This window comes from Carex rostrata, chromosome 14 (assembly GCF_964058835.1).
Source record: "Carex rostrata chromosome 14, lpCarRost1.2, whole genome shotgun sequence".
NCBI classification, from domain to species: domain Eukaryota; kingdom Viridiplantae; phylum Streptophyta; class Magnoliopsida; order Poales; family Cyperaceae; genus Carex; species Carex rostrata.
The window spans coordinates 7,874,951-7,896,710 of record NC_135931.1 but is presented as its reverse complement, the minus strand read 5'-3'; the positions used below and the strand labels follow the sequence as shown (position 1 = coordinate 7,896,710).

Sequence of the window (21,760 nt, the reverse complement as noted above, 5' to 3'; positions counted from 1 at the left end):
TCTCTCTATTTCAAACTTACCGGGTTTAATTAACTGTATGGAATAGAATCGAACTCTCTATCTGACTTCTTTACCATTTCACTTTTTAACCAACGACGGTCCCGACTAAAATTTGGACAAAAGAAAATCTAAAAGCCAGATCAATTTTCTTACAGAAGAAGTATTATTGCGGGACCCACGTTCTTGACTAGCAATATATTTCCTTGACTGATAGCATCTAAAAATATTGCGCGCAGGTGACGCTACAATAAACGAAATGAAAAAGGAAAAAAAAAAAAGTCTTGGGTTAAAAGTTAAAACGAGTCCGCATCGTCTGCGTGAACACAAAATAATATATAATGCATTTCGACCGTTTGATTTTAAACGGAGTCAATCCGACCATCTCTTATAATTCAGGAGTTCTTTAATATTAGTGTGGATTTAGTCTGCACTGATTTTAAAGCGGATTGAACAATCCAGATTCATTAACTCAAAAGATTCTGCTTTTAGTTATTGCAGAGGATACGAGCTCGGGTTAAAACGGAAAGAGTGCAAAAGAAAACTGAAATGGAAATAAAAGAAAAGATATTCAAAACGTAAAATATAAGTAGAGCTGGGATCCGATCAGAAGCTTCTGTTTGTCATCTCCTTGTTTGTTTTTACAGCAAAGCACAAGGCGACGAAACTCTCTCTCTCTCTCCCTCCTCCTCCTCCTCCTCTCTCTTCTCCTCTGACCAATTGGGCTGTACTCATTTTGATTGGATTCCAATCCTCAAGCTTAGTCAAACTAAGGTAAATCTCCTCTTTGTAGAGATCCGACCGAGTTTATTTTGTTTTCGCTTATGTATTTATTTTGAGTTTTCATGAGGTTTTAGTGGTTTTTCGGCTTCTTTTATATCTGGAATGTCGTTCCTGATTAGCTAACTGATTGATAGAAAGATAACAGAGACTGTTACTCTCGAACTCTTGATCTTATCGGGTGACTTTCTATTTTTACCGAGTAATTTTGGTTAGATGTTTGGTGTCAAAAAAGATAAAATGTTTTCTTCGGAACAAAAAAATAATAACTTTATTTTGAAAAACAAAGCTCTGATGTTTCCGTGCTTTTTAATAATAACTTTAAGGTTTTGATGGTTTAAAGATCTTTCCCCCGTTCCCCCCGCCACACCACCCACCTCCCCCCCCCCCCCCCCCCCCCCTCTTGTAGTGAGTTCTTTCATTTCCTGAAGGAGGTCGAAGGCCAGTATTTGCTAATTTATTAGCATTATTATTTTATGTGAGAATTTGATTGTTCTGCTAATCAAAAGAAAAATAATCTCACTTTATCAGCAAATAATCGTTGTTTTTTTTTATAATTTGTTATTATCTAAGACTGACGATAATGTCTATCATATCTGACTCTTTGAAATTCTGATTTGATTCTGGTAAGAGTAAATTCAAGTTACACAACTTGGTTCACTTTCATTTTGGTTTAGTCATATAGCCTGATACTTCTTAAGAGCTACTACTATATGGAGTTTTGTGTTAAATAAACTCTGTAAATTCATACTTGTTCAGATATGACCTTATATTTGATAATTTAAGTTTCAATATAACAAGATAATTTCTCTTTGAACCTGGGTATAATTTCTTTTCCATTGAATAAATAATGCTACCCTTTACCAACTTATGAAGATCACCGGATTCAACTACTCTAATATTCTTCTAAATCGGTGCCAAATTGCTTATAGTTGTATAAACTGGTTTTACTGTACTCTTTGTAAAACCTTAGAACTATGTACAATAAAACATGTGTATCAACCTCGCAATCCGGCCCCAATTTTTGAAAGAATGCCAGAATTACCCTTCTGATCTCATTATAAATGTGCAAAATAGGAGGCACTGTGGGAATTTAACAAAACAAGGAGGAAATTTACTTAATTTAGTGCTAATTAATTGACCTTTTCTTTCTCCTGGTGAACAGGTTTTTGAAGATATTGCTACAAATTTGGAAAGCAGTATCATCCCTAAAACAGAGAAATCTCTGAGCTTTTCTTATTGCTATACAATTAAAGGCTTGATATGTCAAGTAAGTCCTTGTCACTTCTTAGGTTTTTGATAATATTAAATAATGAAATGTAGATATCATTTGATATGGTCTCAGGAAAATTAGTTTAAATTGCAGTCAAAATGTATTGGAGAGTCCCCATTTCTGGTTTGGCTCTCAATACTGAGGAATCTAGGGATAACTAGACAAGCATTTTGCCTGACTTCAATGTCATTTAATTTGAACCTGTTACAGTACAAAAATTCAAAAGGTAACGTTAAGAAAATCAGAAAGAAAAAAAAGAAGAAGCAAATTACTATATGGCAAGTGAAGCACCGAGCATTGTTATATGAGTAATGAGTTTATGGATTTACCTAGATTTTTTTGTTATAAACCGATGGTTCTGGTCATAACCAAAATGACCGGAAGGTACCGAAATTGGTACTTGTAGTCTAGGAAGTTGAAAAAATTTACCATAAAAGCTCACTGACTGAAAGGTTGACTCTTATGACCTGGTACCTGGCTTGTCAGTTTGGTACCAATTATGACTGCTAATATACAATAACTACAAAATAACTTAAAAAACTAAACTATAAAAGCACGCTGACTGATACATGGACAGTTACAACCCAGTACCTGACCTGTCAGTGTTGGTACAATTTTGACTGCTATGATACAATAACCATAAAATATATTTTGGCTCTTTCTTTCTCTAAAATTATATCTTCCATTCCAGCCCGGAGGAGTGAGAGTCTAGAAATCCTATTTCCGCTTGAGGAGAGAAGAGAGAGAAAGTCAGATGTGGACAACTCTGAGGATGAGAGGAGGAGGCTGTCAATTGGGTCCCTCAAGAAGAAGGCATTAAATGCATCGAGTCGGCTCACGCACTCTCTCAAGAGGAAAGGGAAGAAAAAGCTCGACCACAGAGCCTCGAATGTGTCAATAGAGGATGTGAGAGATGAAGAAGAGGAGAAGGCGGTTTTCATGTTTCAACAAGAGTTGTTGAGTAGGAATATTCTGCCAGATCGGCATAATGATTACCATATGCTTCTAAGGTAATATTTATTCCTTTTGTCATTCCGTGTTCTTTATGATTCTGTTAGTGTGGAAAAAAAATTGCAGTTATACTTGATATCTAGCTAGAAGTTTGGTTTCATATTTAACCTTAGGTGTTTTGACTTGGTTCAGTATAAAGCACAGAGCGGTATTATGGTTTCATTGGAGCTGTTTGGTTTAAAAATATGGACTCCTTAGCTTGTTTCTATTGTAGGTTTCTCAAAGCCAGGAAATTCGACATTGAAAAGGCAACTCATATGTGGTCTGATATGCTCCAATGGAGAAAGGAATTTGGTGCTGACACAATTTTGGAGGTGACGTCCTTCTCTTATTAATTAATATTCTTCATTAGATAACAATCAGCTGTATAACAACTCTTGTTCAGAGAGCCTGATCCATATACATGCTGTTAGTAGATCTGATTAACACAGGGTTTCTACCAATCTAACAGATGCTTGAATTATCTTTGGTTTTCCACTCAAAAACTAATGTTTTTTTTTTTTAGTAAAGGTTGGAGGTCAAGCCACCAAACTATTTATTATCCTTATTGTTATAACAAAGGATTTTCCTCGTCTGAGTTTCGAACCCATGATCTCTTACATAGAAACCATGTGCCTTTACCATTAGACCAAAAGCTAGTTCTTCAAAAACAATTGTTGTCAAGAAAATACAAGAAAAAATTAATATACACATGGATAAAATTAAAATAAAGTAGGTTCACAGAGGACTAAACTGGTATGAATTCAGTATAGAGGTATAGATACTTGTCACTATACCGGTCAGCACCGGTATATATAATTGTCGATTCAATGTATCTATATTTACAGGATTTTAAATTTGAAGAGTTGGAAGAGGTATTGCGATATTATCCCCAGGGATACCATGGAGTAGACAGAGAAGGGAGACCAGTATATATAGAGAGGCTTGGCAAGGTTGAACCAAGCAAGCTAATGCAGATAACCTCTGTTGAGCGGTACATAAAATATCATGTACAAGAGTTTGAGAGGGCATTTAGGGATCGGTTTCCTGCATGCTCAGTTGCAGCAAAACGACACATTGACTCGACAACTACCATCCTCGATGTAGATGGCGTGGTACGTAATTTGGGTCATTTTTTTCTTGATGAAATTACCCTTGAAGGAAATAAACTACATCAATTATTATAGTTGTACCACTACGGTAGAACGCTAAAATGTAAATGTGAGATTTTTTTTTTTTTTTTTTTGTGAATGCAGGGTTTCAAGAATTTCAGCAAAACAGCCAGAGAGATGTTGCTAAAGATGCAAAAGATAGATAGTGATTACTACCCTGAGGTGAGACAATTATGATTATTCACTCGTATGAAAAATTTGCAGTTTAGTCCAATTTTTTATTAATGTTTGATTCTGTAGACACTACATCAAATGTTTGTGGTGAATGCGGGTAGCGGCTTTAGGCTCCTTTGGAATACTGTGAAGGGCTTCCTTGACCCCAAAACGGTTTCTAAGATTCATGTATTCCTCACTCTATTGCCCTCTCTGTGACATTTGCACACACACACACACACACACTCTCCTGCAAATCGAAAAGCACGCACAAGCTGAACATCTAAGGTAACGACAAAGAAGTGACTTAATTTTTGGTGGACAGGTACTAGGAACGAAGTTCCATTCAAGGCTTCTAGAAGTGATAGACACAAGGTATCTCTCTCTCTCTCTGTTTCTTCTGTGTTTGACTGTTTGTTATTATTAGGAGAGCTCAAAAGGATTGCAAATTTAGAGAATTATTAATTATTATTTTCATAACATTTTCAGCCAATTACCAGCATTTTTAGGTGGTACGTGCACATGTGAGGGCGGCTGTCTCAGGTCGAACAAAGGCCCTTGGAATGATCCTGATGTTATCAAGGTAAAAATACACCAATTATGTTATACAACTTGACTTCGTTCAAACCCTGTTTGAAAAATCAAGATGCACCGGTACCTTGTTTGCTTACAAAACATTGCGGCTGTCAACATCTTTTGGTTCTTTTATTTTCTCTTTATGTGAGCTCATAAATAATGAGGGATTTCAGTTGTTGGTGCACCAGTATCAAAATCAGCCATAGGATGTTTAGCTCTTCTGTGGTGGAATTGCGCATAGAAATTGATTATCTTAGTTTTCTCCTTTGGTGGTTCTTTAATAATTCTGTTCCAAGTAATGCAAAAGATAACATTATCCTTGTTTCATTTTCTATTGTAAATTTAGCTTGTGCAAAATGGTGGTGCAAGGCTAATAAGACACACCAGACGGTTGTCGGAGATAGAACAGAGAAGGAATTCCATTAGTAGGCTCCATCTCTGCAGGGCAAGTTTCCTAAAGCATCTTCTTTCATTTAACCTTTTGGGAAACACACCCTCTCATAATTACTATTTAAATTTCATTTTTCATTTTAAAATTTTAAAAGGATACACCGATTATGTAATAGACTCAATCAGTAAAAATACATATATACTAAAAGTTACAAAACCAATACCAGTTGACCTCAACTTTTGTCTCCCTTTTTTCTTTTGGTATATTTGGTGTTTAATTCCCAGTTGAGAGGTTCAATTGAACTAAATGTACTTTTTTTTTATACTTGTTGCAGGGAAGTAGTGATACATCAGCAGTAGAGTCAGGATCAGATGTAGATGAGTTAAGTTCTCCTATTGTAAGAAAGCCTCTTGAGCAGTCCCGTTTGGCTCCTGTCCGTGAGGAGGTATTATGTGTTGACTTTTTCTTCTTTCTTATTTGTTGCTTTATTTCAGGTTTTTCTTATGTTTTAATGAAATAAACCACAGAATTATATCTTAGGTTTTTCTTATTTGTTGCTAAATTTTTAAGGAACTCACGTACCTTCCCAATAATAGTCTCACCTAAGGGAACAAATCACATCCTATTACATATTTTTCTTTTGGAACACTTGCTTTGATTTCTTGCCAAAATGCTGGTCTTCCATGATTTTGTATGTAGTATTTCATTTTTAAGGCAAATAATCGAGAGTATTCCACTACTTATTAATTGATTCATTAGTATGGATTGTTTTATCTTACAATTAATGTAAGAGCAAGAAATCCAACATCAATTTGTACATTTTCTTGTTTATGGCTTGTTTTATTTTAAAAATGTTAGCAGCGGTATCAGCCATGTTTATTAATGGCTTGTTTAATTTAAAATTGAAGGTAAGAGCAAGGGATTCAATGGCATATTATAGTTGCGATGATCATTTTGTGGTGGTTGACAAGAATGTTGATTATGGCATTGGTGGATCTGTCTCTACTAAAAATTACAATTTATCCCACTTGGATTTGAGAAATCGAGCACATTCTCCAGTTGCAAATTCACCTTCCTTTTTGTCAGGTATTTTTCATTCTCACTTCTTACGTTTTTACCAGTAACCATAGCAGAGGTTGTTAAACATTTAATTTCTACCACAAATCATTTCAATCAGTCTTAAGTTTATCAATCACAAATTTTCACTTTGTTCTATAGTTAGATATAGTTGGCGTGATGCAAGTACACCCAAAAATTATTTTAACAAACAGTACAAATTCAGAATTAGCTTTCCAAATGTTGACGACTGATATCATAATGTGGTTTAAAGCAACCATCGCATAAAGATTTAGAATCCTACAGTCTAGTATGGCCCATTTCTATTAATCAAAGCAAATTGATATTTATCTTAGTTGGGAAGTAAACCTAACGTTCGGGGAAATGACATTCTGTAAAATAGTGCCATCTGCTTTTAAAAATACTAAATTTGTTACTTCTAGATTTCCAACTTTTAAATATTTACAAAAATATCTATTTGAATTTTGAACCTGCATTTTCTCACCCGTGGCTATGGTGGTGGTTGTCAACTAGATTAAAAGTTAGTTCTTTTTAAAAGAAAATTGAATTTATATAGAGTTCATTTTATTCTATTAGATGAGCCTCGCTTTATTTGATGAAAAAAAGGTACGTAATTATAGCCCTCGATGAAAATATATGGTAGTTCAATTCGGCTGCAAAAAAAAATCGTAATTCGTGATTTGATTGACTTTGAATTAAAAAAAAAAATCACAATTAACTCGTTTGATTAAAGTTTATTCTGAAACAAATCAAATTAGTTCGGTTCGAATCTTATTCAATCTCAAACTCAAACTGAGTATAGTTCGTTCGAAATTGATTCACAAACTATTTAGGTTCAATTCTCAAATTAATATGTACCATTCAAATTAGAGCAACACCAATAGTTTAGTGTAAAATCAAGATTTCATTTCAAATAAGTATAAATAGGTATCTGATACGATTAGATAAAATTCAATACAATGTTTAATTTAAGCTATTCAATTTTTAAAAAACAACTAAGGGTGGTAGTGTACTAGTGTTGCCAAAAAAAAACTCGTAGTTCGTGATTTGATTTCGAAACAAAATTCACAATTAACTCGTTCAATTGAAGTTTGTTCTGAAACAAATGAAACTAGTTTGATTCGAATCTTATTCAAACTCAAACTAAGTTTGATTTGATTTGATTCGTTTGCAGCCCTAGTGAATCAATCGCACCATTCTTTGCTCTGTTTACTGATAAAGAAAAAATAAATAGTTTAATTGTTAGATTGTTTTCAAGTTTTTTTATTTTTTCATTAAAGGATTTCCTCTGATCTACTACTAATATAACAAATTGACAGTAAATGCTTTTAGTAATTATGAACGTCATGAATCACGAGTCCCACTCCTAAGATTTACTCAAATATTGATTAATAAAAAAAACCGAGACCTAAATCAAATATATCATATTCAACAATCAACATTGAGTCGTTGACCTGTTAAATCTTCTAAAAAGTGAGACGCTAATTAAATGTACTTGTAGACCTCGAAAAAAAAAAATCTTATTAATACAACTAGCTGTCGGTGTTTACTAGAACCATTTTGAAAAAGTCTCTGGAATTCTTCATTACGCATGCATAATGGAAAACTAAATAGATAGCTTGTAGATAATTTTACTGTAATTCATGTACTGCAATCTCCCCAAAACACACATAATATCTTCATTACACAAGGGTATTCTTGTCGTTTCAATTTTATAAGAGACATATATACCAAAAATTGTTCCCACTTCCCACATTCATTTAATCACTTTTCTCTTCTAGCAAACGCAGACAATAGGCGACCGAAAAGCAGCTCGGCGACCCAGGAGCATTTACGTCATTACGCACAGCTGATTCTTCTCCTTGTGATAAAGCTCCTTTCCCCCCTCCGCTTCCCGGTACACAGGCTCACCTCCCGTACCATGTCTACGGAGGCCAGTTCAAGCAACACCACACCGGACCCCCAATCGTCAGATCCCTCGTTGAGCACGAATCTCGAGGCGCATCCGACGACGGAAATCCTACGCGAGGACGATTGCCTTGCATCAGTGGTAGAGAAACTCCAGCGACTGGAGATGAGATTAGACCAGCTGGCGAATAAAGCGCCAGAGATTCCCGCTGACAAGGACAGGTTGTTGTTGGATTCTTGGGAAAGAATCAAGAGTATGGAGGTTGACCTCGAGAAAACCAAGAAGGTATACCATCTTTGAGCTTAATTTGACTTGTTTGCTTAGTAGGTATTGTTTGGTCGATCATAGGTGGCCATGGTTGTAGCGGTAGGAGTATTATGTAGAAGTTGGTATTTACCAATTCAGTTGGTGCTGCACTGGCAAAGGTTCTTGAGCAGCTTAGGTTCCTCCAAGATTTTGATTTTACTCTTTATCTTCTCATAACCCGAGTTAGCACAACTGACAAGCAACCTTTACCTGACCTGGTTAATTTAGATGTGTTGGTGGATGGGTAAAAACGTACTTAGTACCAGAAGCAATGCCCTATATTCGTTCAGAGGCATTTTTATCTTTAATTGAACATATTGTTATTTGTACATGTAGGTTTTACAAGCCACAGTTCTGCAACAAATTGAAATAGCCCAATCTGTAGAGGAAGTACATAGTTCCAGCCGCCGGGTAAGTATTATTCTCATTCTCTCATCTTTTTAGAAGAATTTCATGGTGACATTACTTAAATAGTGTGTTGTAATTTGACTGATATACCAAAAGTTCTTTGCTACATGCTCTGGTAATAGGACTGCCAGTTGTTTCCTGTTTCCACAGTTGAGCAACTAAGTCTCAATTCTCTCTTTCAGAATGAAGCCTTAATTTATATATCACTGTTTGTTTTATGATCCGTAAGGTGTTGGAGCTGAGTAGTAGGATACCAAGATCTGATATTGCAATCTTTTGTTTAATTAAATTTGGAGCCAATAACAATGTAATGCAAAGTGATGGTTATACTTCATAAAACCAGCATTACTATTCAATTATGACTTTTCATTTGTTGACCATTTATTTATACTTTCTGGGTTAAATTATGGAAATGATCACAAAGGATCACACATTATCATAGGTACCAAAACTAGTGCAATCATTGTGGTCCTTGAATATTTAAAATTAGCTTCTCTCTAAAATCTTTGGAAACCGTAATCAATCAACTTTTTTGGAATTAGAATTTATTATTCACTTTATTTTTCAACCTTTTTATCCAGGGACGAGGATTTTGTAGCTGAAATAGGCTCAAATTTTAATCACTATACTCTGACGCAATGACTCTGAACTTGTCCAGACTACACGAATACCAATATCGTGGTACAGAAATATACACTACAGCTACAAGTTCATTTATAAATGTCTTTCTTAGGGAGTTCTTCTCATGTGCAGTGCCTCCTTTTTGTTTTCTATTTGTGTGCATTTTCTGTCATTTAAATGCGCTTTTACTATTACTTTTCTTAACGTGGGGTTTCAAGTCTGTAAGGGGAGAGTGTAAGTTGTCGATTCAAATTGTCCCTTCTTTTCGTGGTTAAAAGCTATTATTAATATGGGGTTTCCAGTGTTTTAAGGGAAGAATGTAAGTTAGTCAATTTAAATTCACCCAATTTCAAAAGGCTTCATGTTGTCTCCCTCAAATCTTTCAGATTTGAGAAACAATCTTGGTACACAGACATTGGAGACAGATCAGTATAAACCGAATTGAACTGAGCCGTCAACCTATAATTTTTCAGTTTGCTGAGCTTTGAAGTTAAACAAACTAAATAGCAAACTACACATAATGCATTGATCAAAATTCCCCTTTTTCTGTGGGTTGAAGCGGTCAAGCACCAGTGAAGGAAAAAGATGAACTTGAGCTGGTTCAGAAAAATATCATAGAAGTTAGACCTATGAGCTTTCTTTAGAAAAAAAAAATATATATATATATATATATATAACAGTAATTGTGATTACCTGATTAAGTTTCCAAAAAACTAAAATTAAACTTGTTTCTGTATGCAAATTATGTTTTAGTTGTATCGATGTTGGTTTGTTAATCAACTTGTTTTGTTTGGTTTCTGCCACAAAAACTGAAATGTAAACTGTAACTTGATATAGAGTCTGGCTAGTATGATATTAATGTCATATGACATTAACTCCAAAACTAATTGGATAGACTTCAAACGATGAATCCAAATTGTTCAAACTGATTTACTATATGAGTGATGTGTTTACATGTAAATTTTATATATTTTTGAGTTATTTTATTACAAAGTCAAGCCGTCAAAAATGTTGAAAAATAAATGCATTAAAATTAACTTAAAAACTCCCACACTTGATTACTTGATTTGGTACTAAATAAATTTAAAAAATTATAAATTTTGCACGTAAACACACAACTAATAAAGTAGAACGTGTTGAACGGTTTGAATTTGTTGTTTGAAGTTAATTCGATAGGTTTTGGAGTTAGTGTCATACAGGTCGAAATGACACTGATGTTATAATTAAGATGAATTTTTTCACAATATTTAAAAATAAAGTTTAAAATTGAAATCTAATATGAAAACGTGATCTATATTATTTATGTGTTATGTTTATAAAAGATTATCAGATTTGATATATGTTTCACCTTATAATTCAAAATTAACAGTAATTGATGTTTCATCAAATAATACTCAAATTACATACTTATTTTTATAGGAAATACAAATAGTATATTTCACCTTATAGCACGAGATGTCATCATAAATGTAGACATGTAGTTGAGAGTTGGCTCTACTACGAACTCGTATTTACGAGGTATTCTCAAGCTCGTATTTCTCTTGCCACATTAGATAAAACGTAGATTTCAAATGATAAAAATTCAAAAGTTAACTATATATATGAGTAAATCTTATTAGATGCTATGGATAGCATAATGTTTTTATCCGTGCTATTGTCTATAAAAAAATCTATCGTATAAATGTATAAATTATCAAAATTATTATAAAATTATTATTTTTTCAAAAATAGGACTACAATATTTTATGTATTTATCTAGAAGTGACTTTTGAACCGGAATCAATAACTAAGATTCAAAATATTATATATTTTATTTCAATAACATAAATAAATATTTTAATTTTTCTTACTGCTGCAAAAATATTGGCTAACAAATGTTGATCCGGATTATTTATCACAGTCTTTCTAATAAATTAAATTATATAGTATTCTATTTATTTTCAAAGAAATATATAAAATATTTCTAATACTTCAATACAAAAAAAATTATAATATTTTTCTGTTTAATTAAAAAAATAATTAGAAAACATAAAACCTTAGCGGTTTTGGAATTTCAAACTCTAAAACCGCAAAATTCCTGAATCTGCGGTTTGGGCAGATTTTGAAATTCTCAGCATGAGTTGTAGATTTTAAAATTTGATTTGATTTTTGGATATTAAAATTTTGCTCTTATTTCCTAATTATACAGTTTGACAAGGACGTGAACGTGACTTTCCACTAAAAAAGAAATCAAGGCGGGCTCCGGACCAGCCATCCCCTCCCACTCTCCCATATACTTCCTCAAATTGTCTTTCTACACCGGGTGTATTTCGTAAAGAGCAAACCGTTGCGATAGATAATGGAGTCTATGGGGTCCCATGTGCAGTTGCCTTATCGAAAAATAAGTGGAACTACATTGGTCCTATGTACCAGGTTCACTGTTTGCAGCTCCGTCTTCCTAATTTCTTTATAGTTTTTCTTCACGGGTATCTTTCCTGACATCACATTCTGCAAATACAGTTTTACATTTACTACGTGGCCTATTTCTACTTGTTATTAGGAATTCCAGAAGCTTCTATCCAAGGATAATGACTAATTAAAATGGAATGAGTATACAATCGTAGAAACGAGGAATAGCAATAGCAGGATTCTCTGATTCTTGACGCTATTACCGATTTTCTCTGGAAGCGAGAGAGGGTGGGAGGAGAGAGGTAGAGACGACGCAATCGCTATTGGCCTTTTGATCTGTAAGAAATTTATTCCATTTAGACTGCAATTATTCTGTTAGCTGAGATCAATCCGCTGTATTGTTGATTTTCTAATTTGCCCTTTTATGAATATTTGTTCCGAGTTCTTTTTTTAAAATGTACTTTTTAGTGGAATTGGGGCTAGATCCAATTGGTCCAACAGCTTTTGACAAATTTTCTTGTTGAGCTTTTTTTTAACCTCTGCTTGTATCATATATATGTATATACCTTTTTTTGTTTAGATATCAAATGTTAGATTTTTAAAGCAGGTGAGAACAAGTAAATAAATTGTAGTTCACATTTTAGTGGGGTGTGATTGATCTACTGCTGCTTGATAAAATTGTCGCTTTGCAATACTTCCTTACAAAGGCTAGATTATTCGTGGCATACATTGGTTCTTTCCAAGAGAGAAACACAGATCAATATAGACTAAATTTTTCAATATAATTCAGAATCTATGTAGTTTTTTTTTTTTTAAATAAGGATGTTTTATTGTTAAAGTTTTCAAGGAGGATATATAGTAGTTGGTCGTGTTGACTTTTTGACGTGTTCTGTCTACAGCTGTGTTTGATTTAGTAAAACATTCATGGACTAATTTTGTAGCATGGGCAAGGTTAACTGGCGCATTCATGCTGTAATCAATAATTTGCGCAAGACATACCAGCTATGGGACATTCATCTGTTATTCCTCTTTCAAACTTAGTAAAATGTGCCTATAGTACTAATTTTGCAGCACAGAAGAAATGAATTGAATCTCCTATATTGTAAGTAGTTCATACGTTACATAGTACATCCATTTATTGTTTCAAACTCAGCATACGCTCATGGACTAATTAACTTGTCACACAAATAAAACTAACTGAAACTTTTGCATTGCAAATTCATAGGCTGCACTAAACTTACGGAGTACTGTACATTCATGTATTGTTCTTGAGACTATATAAGTGTTTCATCTTATATGTTTTAGTTATTCTACTTTGACAAACATGAGCCAGTTCTTAATTTTTTTTTTTTCAAAAAGAGTAACCACACCCGTACGTGTACACACAAAAAAAGGAATAAGAAGCTGAAAGACAGAAGTCAATTAAGAATGGGATTATATAATATGTAAAGGCACTGAGACAGCTTCATCCTATTCATTCTGTTCTGTGAAGCCCTTAGTAAACAAAATATTATATCCCACATCAGTTAAAAAAAAAGGAAACTATATAGATGAGATCCATTTCATAAGAAAAATAGAAAAAACTAAATCTATTTTTCAGATCAGTCCACGTGATTCTAAATGAAATTGCACTAGCATTTGTATTGATAAGTCTCAAGAAACTTCCTGCTGTAATTGGTGCCAATTTTAGCAAGTAGTGTGCTTGACCACTGGAATTTCCAATCGAAGTCTCTGATTTAAATTGCATGCTGTAATTATTATTATTCTTTTCTAGTAAATCAGCATATCAATATTAAGTATGTTATTTGAATTCAACTAATATAATTTGACACGCTCAGAAATGGGATATTTTATGGCTACTTGGTTCATGATGTTTCATTTTTCCTAATACTGGTACTGCAAGATGTTCTCATACTTTGTAATTCTATTAGCAATCATCATCTAGTGGTATATTCATGCTAGCCCGAAAATCACCTTACTGGAAGTACTTAAAACCCAAACCTCTTATTGGAAGCTCAAATGGTAAATGAAAGAAAACAGAAATCTTACCAGACACCAGTCAACACTCATCACTAATTCAAGTATAGCTATCCTTTATGTGCTAAAGTTCCTTCTAAGGAAAAAAAAAAAAAACATAGCTCTTGAAGCTTCATCTTCCATAAAAATGTGTAGGGGTTGAAAATGGCAAGCAAAAGGATTCAAAAAGAATTGTTGGATTTGCAAAAAGACCCACCTACATCATGCAGTGCGGGGCCCGTTGGCGAAGATTTGTTTCACTGGCAGGCAACAATCATGGGGCCTGCTGACAGCCCCTATTCCGGTGGCGTCTTTTTCGTCAAAATCCACTTCCCTCCGGACTACCCTTTCAAGCCACCTAAGGTCAACTTTCAAACCAAGGTTAGTTTGTGATCAAGGTGTTCTTTACAAGATTCTGTAGACCTCTTTAATACCCAGGATTGTACCAGGTATCTTCCATTCTGATGCAATAAGCATTTTTTGGTGCTCTTTCCTCAGTTAAGTAGACTTCTTTGTGTATGCTAATATACTCCATATCAATAGGTTCGCATGTTCTTATTTGGATCGTATTTCTTCTTTTACTTGTTTTGGTTTGTTGAGATTGATGTTGGGTAGCAAGTTAGTACATAAACAGCTAATAAAGCACAAATCTTTTGTTTGACATAACATTGCTTTTAACAGCTGGTTTGTTATTTGCTAATGAAACAATAATTGTTGGTCGTCTGTTGGCTGTTGCTAACTTGATACAGTACAGTGCATTACAATCCCTCATATTGAGGTATCTCTACTGATACATGACATAAATGAGAAATGTAGGTGTACCACCCAAACATAAACTCAAATGGAAGTATATGCCTGGACATTCTGAAGGAGCAGTGGAGCCCTGCTCTAACAATCTCGAAAGTTCTCCTGTCGATCTGCTCCCTCCTTACCGACCCGAACCCTGATGACCCACTTGTACCAGAAATTGCACACCTCTATAAGACTCAGCGATCCCGCTACGAGGAAACAGCTCGCGCCTGGACACAGAAATATGCCATGGGTTAGTTCGCAGGTTTCATTGGTCGCACCAGTTTCCATTCGATGTTTGGGTGAACTTATTATGCTAAGAACCCTAATTTTAATAGCCGAATGGCCTTTTGAACTGTCGTTGCCGTTGTTAATGTCACACGTATGTGTGGTGGTGTGTCTCTACCTGTGTACATGTACTTGTTCGTGCTCGTGTAATGTAGTGCTGTACTACTCCCTTTGGGGGAAAAGCTCTTGTAATTTTTGTGTGAGAAACTTAGTACTGTTGTTTTGTTGTCTTAATTTCTGTGGAGGTGTATCAAGCTTGTGCTATTTTTCTATCTTACTCGTGAAAATATTTCCATTCTGTTAATTTTATTCTTTTATCATGAAGACATTTGAAGAAATTTTCAACACCTCATTGTTCATCTAGGAGATATTGCCTTGTCAGGGAGTACAATATAGTTTACTGCCATCTAGCAGTCTCCACCTCGATCAAGAATCCGTATCCTCCCAGGTACCTCTGCCTCAAGCAAATTACAAATGAACGGCCCAGATTAATTTCAACCGGGTCAAAGTCAATCTGGTCCCTATGGAAACTATAGGGGGTCCATTTTGAGATTCGTGTTAAGTAAAAGAACTAATATGGACCGTCCGTTTGTAATTTGCTTGAGTCGGGTACCAAATTCCCTCGCTCAATAGCCCTCTTTGTTTTGAGGACACCAAGTTATATTTGAATTGCTTGTAGTTGGTTCATGATGAAATTGAGTCGCTCAGGGTATAAACTCCATTATTGCGACGACCATGCCATAAACAATTTCTCACTAAAACACTAGTATTCACTCGTTATTGTGCCGTTGAACGAATGCAAATTGATTGTACTATTCTGTGCGATATTAATTGCTGTTTTTCCTATCTCAATTTAATTGGTGTATAGTTATTGCATTACACAATCTCTAGTAAACTGCAGTTTCAGTTTTTGCAGTCAAGTGACCCAAGAGGTAACAAGGGCACCGTGAAAATAAAGCCCGTTCTGGCAGTGTTTTATTGAACTCATTACTTTGCTAGCTTCCAGCTTTGCGAATGATGTACATTTGTGTTTATGTGAGAGAAGAAAAGGTGCTGTATCCGTCATACATCAAGACCAAACGTTTCAGGTTGAGCATGATTCCATAATCGTCTAAAATGGCCGTCACAAATTCGATGATCTCCAAACTGGGAAGAAGTCAAAAGTCAAAACCCATTCTTCTTTTGGAATTCATATCACCTGAGTTAACATATATTTCTGGTTAGATCCGGACCATCTGAATAGAATTCGGACGAATATTAAAGGTTCCGTACATTCCACCTTGGATCAGATTCTGATTGGACGGTCCAAATCTAAACAGAAATTTTCTGCTACCTCAAAAGGATATGGACTCCTTGGGGGTTCCTGAAAAGGCCGAAGTCAGTGAGTTTGTGTCCGTGCATTCTCTTCATTTCAAGAGTGGATCAAATCCTGTCAATTTGTTGTTATTTTCCGAGAACCGCGGCATCTCATTTTCATTCGTTTACGCTTTTGTTGAGTCTCATCAACATTGTTTTGGTATTGCTTCTCTGGACACATTCTCACTAGAACCACAGGCTTAGTACAGTGGTACAAGATCTGTCTCTACGAAAAAGTCGCAGGTTCAATTCTCGAGAATAGCATCTCACAACCCTTTAATAATAATAAAAAACAATGCTTCTTCACTACAAATGCATTGTTGTTGGTACAGGAATTGCCTGGTGGATGGTTCTGCTTTCAAGGTTCTACATAAGTACATATTTTCCAGGAATTGCCTGGTGGCTGGCTCTACACAAGTTCGCTATCTTCAGCATATATAACCATAATATGAACTACCCAGACACATCTCTACTTACATTGCAAGAATAATTTAAGTTTAATAAAACCAAAACAGAACAAAACAAAGAAATGATTCTGAGGGCAAACAGATATTATTTTTATTTTCTCTTTCTTTTTAGAGAGAATAATGTAGCTTAATACAAACTCTCAAGGCCAAAGATGGATGGAACTAATCAATATACACCACAAAGTCCCCCTTGTGAACCAATACCAATCGGCATCACAGACTTTTTTTTTTTGGAAAACTTGGTAGCAACTACCAAAGGCATTGCAGATTTTGTGTGCGATATTCCTACTTACATTTTGGATTCCTGCCTCCTATAATTCCAATTCCAAATGCTAATAACAAGAAGTTACCAGGCTAGCATTAAATTTTAAATTATTTCCAAATGGTAAGTTCACCAACTTACATAAGTACTGGCCGATCCAGTACCCCACATTTCATGTTTAAACACACCATTAAACTAAAAACTTCAATCCTAAGAGCTAACCCCATAAACCCGGATACGCTCTTCAATTTTAGTATTGCAACATGGGCACCTTACCTTTCCCATATTGACATGGGACTCATTACATACTACACACAAAACCTGGTGTGCACAGGGGAGTAGAAGCATCGACACCTCCTCTTTTGAACATGCAACACATTGCCACCGCCGGCCTATTGCCTTCCTCTCCAGTTGCTCAGTTTTTCCATTTTTACTGGCCCCTTCCAAGGTCGGGGGTGAAGAGTTGGTTATGGCACTAGATACAACGGTCTGGGTGCTCTGAGAGAGGAGGCGAGCATGCTCTTCTTGAAGGCGTCGGATATCATCCCGGTAGCGTTGTGTGTCGAGTTCAATTTTCTGCCGTAGGGAGTCAATGCGACGACGGAAGGTTCCATTGGTGGACTCAGTTGCTTTGGTAAGCTCTCCGAGTTGTGCTGTTGTTTCCTCCTTCACCTTCCTTTCTTCTTTCAAAAGCCTCTGGGTTTTCACATTGAACATCACATCAAGTATACATTCATTAGGTAATGAAAGATAGAAGATATAGGATATTGGTGCAGCTTAGGTGAAAGGCAGTACTAGTACAGTTATCTACTCGCACTTTTCTGTTTTTTCACGATTTTTTCTGGTGTCCTTCTAATTTCTTCTAATGTGTTTTATGCTTAAAGTCCGCGCTTAATAAAACAATTGAGATATTTATGGACAATAATTTCAGGATTGACATGACGCCCTAACCATATATTGTTCAGCACTTCATTCATTGGCTGCTATTGAAATTAATTTATGCATGCAGTCAATATATCGTTCAATATCGAGTACACTATCTCATGGCAGAATTACATCGATTTAACCAACTATGGATTATAATGTAAAAGAAATTATGATAATAATGACAAAAATAACCTGCTACTGCTCCTTGACGGTTATAATGATGACAGTACTGAAATTTGAGGCTTTGCACTCGTGCATGAATAAACAACTCCAAAAAAGGGACTTACGAGACATTTGGTCATTATTACAGTAGCCTAACAAGAACAACCCAAACAAGAAAGTTTGTGCTGACCTCAGCCACCTTGGTAGCCTTGCAAGTGTCATCAATCTCCTTCTGGATCTGAGTATGCATGCATCTGACCTCCTCAATCTCATCCTGGAGCTGCTGCCTCTGGCGGTCCCGCATCTGGGATTTCTTTCGCACACGTTTCTCCCGCTTGGCTGCCTCCTGCTGGGTTCGTGTCGACTCTGCTGCACTCAGCTTTGCTGCCTCCATCTCAGCCCGTATCTCAGCATTCTCTGCCTCCAACCTCTGCACCTCAGCATTTGCTTTGTCCACCTGATATATATATATTTTTTATTAGCATGGAGTGGAAATTTCCAAAACTGGATGCTGGTAGCGGTTTGGATTTCCCATGCTGTTATTCCAATAAATCAGCCGTATCACTTCATTTCTGCAACAGGCTGTCAAAACTCAGCACAGTCCACCGCACATAGAGGAACTCAATTTCAGTCATTTTAGCCCCACTGATGATTCTGTCATTCTAGGTTTCGTCAGATCTTGATTTAGTCCGCCGTGTTTCCAATAAACAGGATTTACTCATAAACACAGCTGAAAAACTCTGCTATGGTGGAACTTCTGTCATGTCTTAGTATACATACATATATTTTTATATTTTTTGAAATTCTATGGGTGTGATTTATGCTTAAACATTAATTGGGCTCTCATAAAGCTTCAAAGAAATCTGATCTTGCAGTTCTTTTTGGTTTCCTACTACTTAACAAAACCCAGAATACGATCTTCAGCTAGGACCAAAGAAACCAAGCATCAGAAAAAAAAGTTTGATCAAATTAAATTCAACCATACTCGACCGAAACTTCCAACTGATACATATTGTTACCATCACTGTTAAACAGAAATGAGTAAAAATCTGACAGTGGATCAGGAACACTATTTCAGTTAAATCCACTCCCAATGATCGAACCAAAAATCTGACAGTGGATCAGGAAGGCTATTTCAGAAATATTTCACAGGGACTATATTGGCTCAAAGTTGTCCAAGGATGGAAATACAAAATCACAAGTTCTTGCCTGGAGGCTTGCCTTCTTGAGCCCCTCCTCCATCTCAACAAGGCGTTTGACAGTGCCTTCATCAAGGGACACAGCTGGAGTACCAGCCTTCTTCATGCGCTCACGCCGCTCCTTCTCCATGCGTAATGCTCTCAGCTCTGCCACGTCTCTGCTCAGCCTCTGGGCAGCCTGCAGCGCCTTTTGCTGTGCCCACTCCCTCCGCTCCTTCACTTGCTCTTCCATCTCTCGTGCCTGTTTCAGAACTATCTCATCTCATCAAAGTCTTTTAACTTTTATTTTGGGAATTAAATGGCCCAGACACGGGCTTTATTGCTTCCAATCTGAGGTTTCGTGCAAGCTTATCAGTTTTGGGCTAATTATATTTAAACCAAGTCTTAAAAGGTAATTATAGTCAGTAGATTTACTGTAACGGAGTTAGATAACCATTTCCTGGGTACCAGTATATGTTGTGCATAACCCACATATTACGCCAATTAATTCCGATTATATTATTTTATATTTCTGTCATTCCATTTCCTAATTGAATAGTTTGTGGCTTAAACGCGGAGGACTTCCCCTGAAGAATACAAAAGGTTAAATCTTAAGTTATGTTGGGATCAGTCAGAACCTAAACCAAACTGTTACAGTCAGCCAAAGAACCACAGTTATAAATAGCACATATAAAATAAATCACCTGACGAAACAGTTCATATATCCTCTCCGTCTGAGAATCAGAATCAGTTGATTTATCATCTATCTGGAGCAGCTCTAGCTCCTTCATCAACCCGTCAATGAAATCCTCTGATCCACATGACCCGCTCTTCCCACCTCCACTAGGCCCTACTGTTTTCATTCTTGTGAATGGACGAAAACCAGAGGTAGCTGGATCATATCTCAGACCCCCAGCCGCCACTGCTGCTGCTGCTGCCACTGCCTCAGTAGCCGCAGGGGGGTACGACAATGCAGCTGGGGTACAACAGTTGGGAGGGGGCAGCTCAATCTGACAAGCACGTCCCACATGCAGATCCCCCATAAGAAGGCACCACATGGCATCCCCCCGTGAAATGCCTCGCCGATGCTGCTTCACCAAACACACCATCCCGGCCAGTGAGTACTCCTCCAGCGCACGAAGGTCGGAGAATCCTGCTAACCCGCTGCCACCTGTTGCACTAGACGAGGATGAACCAGAACCAGCTATAGCAGTGGGGTTGTTCAAGTAATCCACTGCATTTGTGACGATGTTGGTGATGACATCTGCAGGGCCACAACAGTGGCCGCCACAGAGAACCCCGTGGAGAGCCACGTCATCACTGTATCCCAGAGATGTCAATCGGGACAGCGCCTCGTTGTATGCGAAATCCAGGTTTTTCAATAGAAGGTCTTCGAGTTGCTCCTCGGTGCAGTATCCGCAGTCAGACTCGTGGTAGATCGAGTCCGGGTCGGCACTTGTCTGCTCCGAGTCTGGATTCGGATATGTAGGATCCGGTCCAGATGGCGGCGACGGATGGTTGGAGCGATCGGCGGCGGTTGTGGCGGCCGAGGAAGAGGAGTGTCGCGCGGAGGCGCGTAGCTTGCGCCCGCCGCGACTGGAGCGATCCCTAGAGTGGCCTCCCATTAGTTAGATGAGAGAGAGAGAATTGGAAAGGGGATTTTGATGAAGACTGGAATCAAGAAATTGAGGTAAGTGGGGGGAAAGAAATTTTCTTGAAGAAGGAAGTAGGGAAAGGATTAATGATGGTTTTTGGGAGGAGGTAGCGGCCTAGCGGGCGAGGGAAAGAGCGAGGATCGGACGGCCAGGAAAAAGGGCGTCGTGTTGCGTGCGACGGCTGGATTAGCTCCTTTGAGAATTGAGATGAGGTCCGTCCGCAACAGAACGAAAAATAGCGATGGACCATACCATACTTAGCGGGGGATGCATGAAGGATGAAGCCCACGAATCCTCTGTTGAATTCAGGTCCAGTGCAACACCTGAGCGTGTAGAATGAGATCTGATTCGACCATTTTAATCTAGCACAAATCTCAAAGCCAACTCCTATAATCCAAACAAGTATCCAGATGATTTTATATTTCATTTCCTGCGGTACCGTAGGAATACTCCCTCGATCTGTTGGGAATGAAATTCGGTGCCGAGCAGAAATTTTCTGAACCAGCGCGGATCGGTCCGTATTTGCCTGCCTATTGCAATAATTATTACTTTATTAGCAACATTCCTTCATATTCAACTCGAGATGAATGACACAACTATATTATTGGTGTACTTGTTA

General features: G+C 36.8%; 3 protein-coding genes and 1 long non-coding RNA gene across 6 annotated transcripts; 3 read left to right on the top strand and 1 right to left on the bottom strand.

Moving 5' to 3' along the window:
* Window positions 1-606: 606 nt before the first annotated feature.
* Window positions 607-10,025, top strand: LOC144565600 (phosphatidylinositol/phosphatidylcholine transfer protein SFH13-like). 2 transcript variants are annotated; one of them, XM_078315395.1, is made up of 15 exons: window positions 607-771; window positions 1,943-2,047; window positions 2,742-3,060; window positions 3,276-3,375; window positions 3,889-4,155; window positions 4,297-4,374; window positions 4,453-4,554; window positions 4,691-4,740; window positions 4,855-4,948; window positions 5,288-5,386; window positions 5,667-5,777; window positions 6,241-6,418; window positions 8,200-8,603; window positions 8,961-9,035; window positions 9,614-10,025. In XM_078315395.1, the coding sequence occupies exons 2-15, from the start codon at window positions 2,041-2,043 to the stop codon at window positions 9,632-9,634; spliced, it is 1,905 nt and encodes a 634-aa protein (XP_078171521.1). In that variant the 5' UTR covers window positions 607-771; window positions 1,943-2,040; the 3' UTR covers window positions 9,635-10,025. The 2 variants fall into 2 exon arrangements, with proteins under 2 accessions (XP_078171521.1, XP_078171520.1); XM_078315394.1 differs by having other exon boundaries at window positions 8,191-8,603.
* A 2,024-nt stretch (window positions 10,026-12,049) lies between these two features.
* On the top strand, window positions 12,050-15,438 carry LOC144565597 (ubiquitin-conjugating enzyme E2 28-like). The gene is made up of 3 exons (XM_078315393.1): window positions 12,050-12,379; window positions 14,214-14,438; window positions 14,874-15,438. The coding sequence occupies exons 2-3, from the start codon at window positions 14,223-14,225 to the stop codon at window positions 15,102-15,104; spliced, it is 447 nt and encodes a 148-aa protein (XP_078171519.1). The 5' UTR covers window positions 12,050-12,379; window positions 14,214-14,222; the 3' UTR covers window positions 15,105-15,438.
* Window positions 15,439-15,767: 329 nt separating this feature from the next.
* On the top strand, window positions 15,768-16,128 carry LOC144565599 (uncharacterized). Its single transcript, XR_013514916.1, has 2 exons — window positions 15,768-15,809; window positions 15,843-16,128. It is a non-coding gene; the product is annotated as an uncharacterized LOC144565599 (long non-coding RNA).
* A 1,181-nt stretch (window positions 16,129-17,309) lies between these two features.
* On the bottom strand, window positions 17,310-21,351 carry LOC144565596 (MND1-interacting protein 1-like). Of its 2 annotated transcripts, none has more exons than XM_078315392.1 (4): window positions 20,191-21,351; window positions 19,530-19,748; window positions 18,499-18,765; window positions 17,310-17,915 (listed from the first exon to the last, which is right to left on the bottom strand). In XM_078315392.1, the coding sequence occupies exons 1-4, from the start codon at window positions 21,109-21,111 to the stop codon at window positions 17,430-17,432; spliced, it is 1,893 nt and encodes a 630-aa protein (XP_078171518.1). In that variant the 5' UTR covers window positions 21,112-21,351; the 3' UTR covers window positions 17,310-17,429. The 2 variants fall into 2 exon arrangements, with proteins under 2 accessions (XP_078171518.1, XP_078171517.1); XM_078315391.1 differs by having other exon boundaries at window positions 19,518-19,748; window positions 20,191-21,347.
* Between the last annotated feature and the right edge of the window lie 409 nt (window positions 21,352-21,760).

Bases quoted from the DNA above. Each gene is read 5' to 3' on its own strand.
- LOC144565600 (XM_078315394.1), top strand. The intron at 3,061-3,275 runs GTAATATTTATT...TTTCTATTGTAG, and splicing joins GATTACCATATGCTTCTAAG to GTTTCTCAAAGCCAGGAAAT. The intron at 4,156-4,296 runs GTACGTAATTTG...TTGTGAATGCAG, and splicing joins TCCTCGATGTAGATGGCGTG to GGTTTCAAGAATTTCAGCAA.
- LOC144565597 (XM_078315393.1), top strand. From the start codon at position 14,223: ATGGCAAGCAAAAGGATTCAAAAAGAATTGTTGGATTTGCAAAAAGAC. The intron at 14,439-14,873 runs GTTAGTTTGTGA...TGAGAAATGTAG, and splicing joins AGGTCAACTTTCAAACCAAG to GTGTACCACCCAAACATAAA.
- LOC144565596 (XM_078315391.1), bottom strand. From the start codon at position 21,111: ATGGGAGGCCACTCTAGGGATCGCTCCAGTCGCGGCGGGCGCAAGCTA. The intron at 19,749-20,190 runs GTGATTTATTTT...GTTCTGAAACAG, and splicing joins TATATGAACTGTTTCGTCAG to GCACGAGAGATGGAAGAGCA. The intron at 18,766-19,517 runs GCAAGAACTTGT...TATATATATCAG, and splicing joins TCAAGAAGGCAAGCCTCCAG to GTGGACAAAGCAAATGCTGA.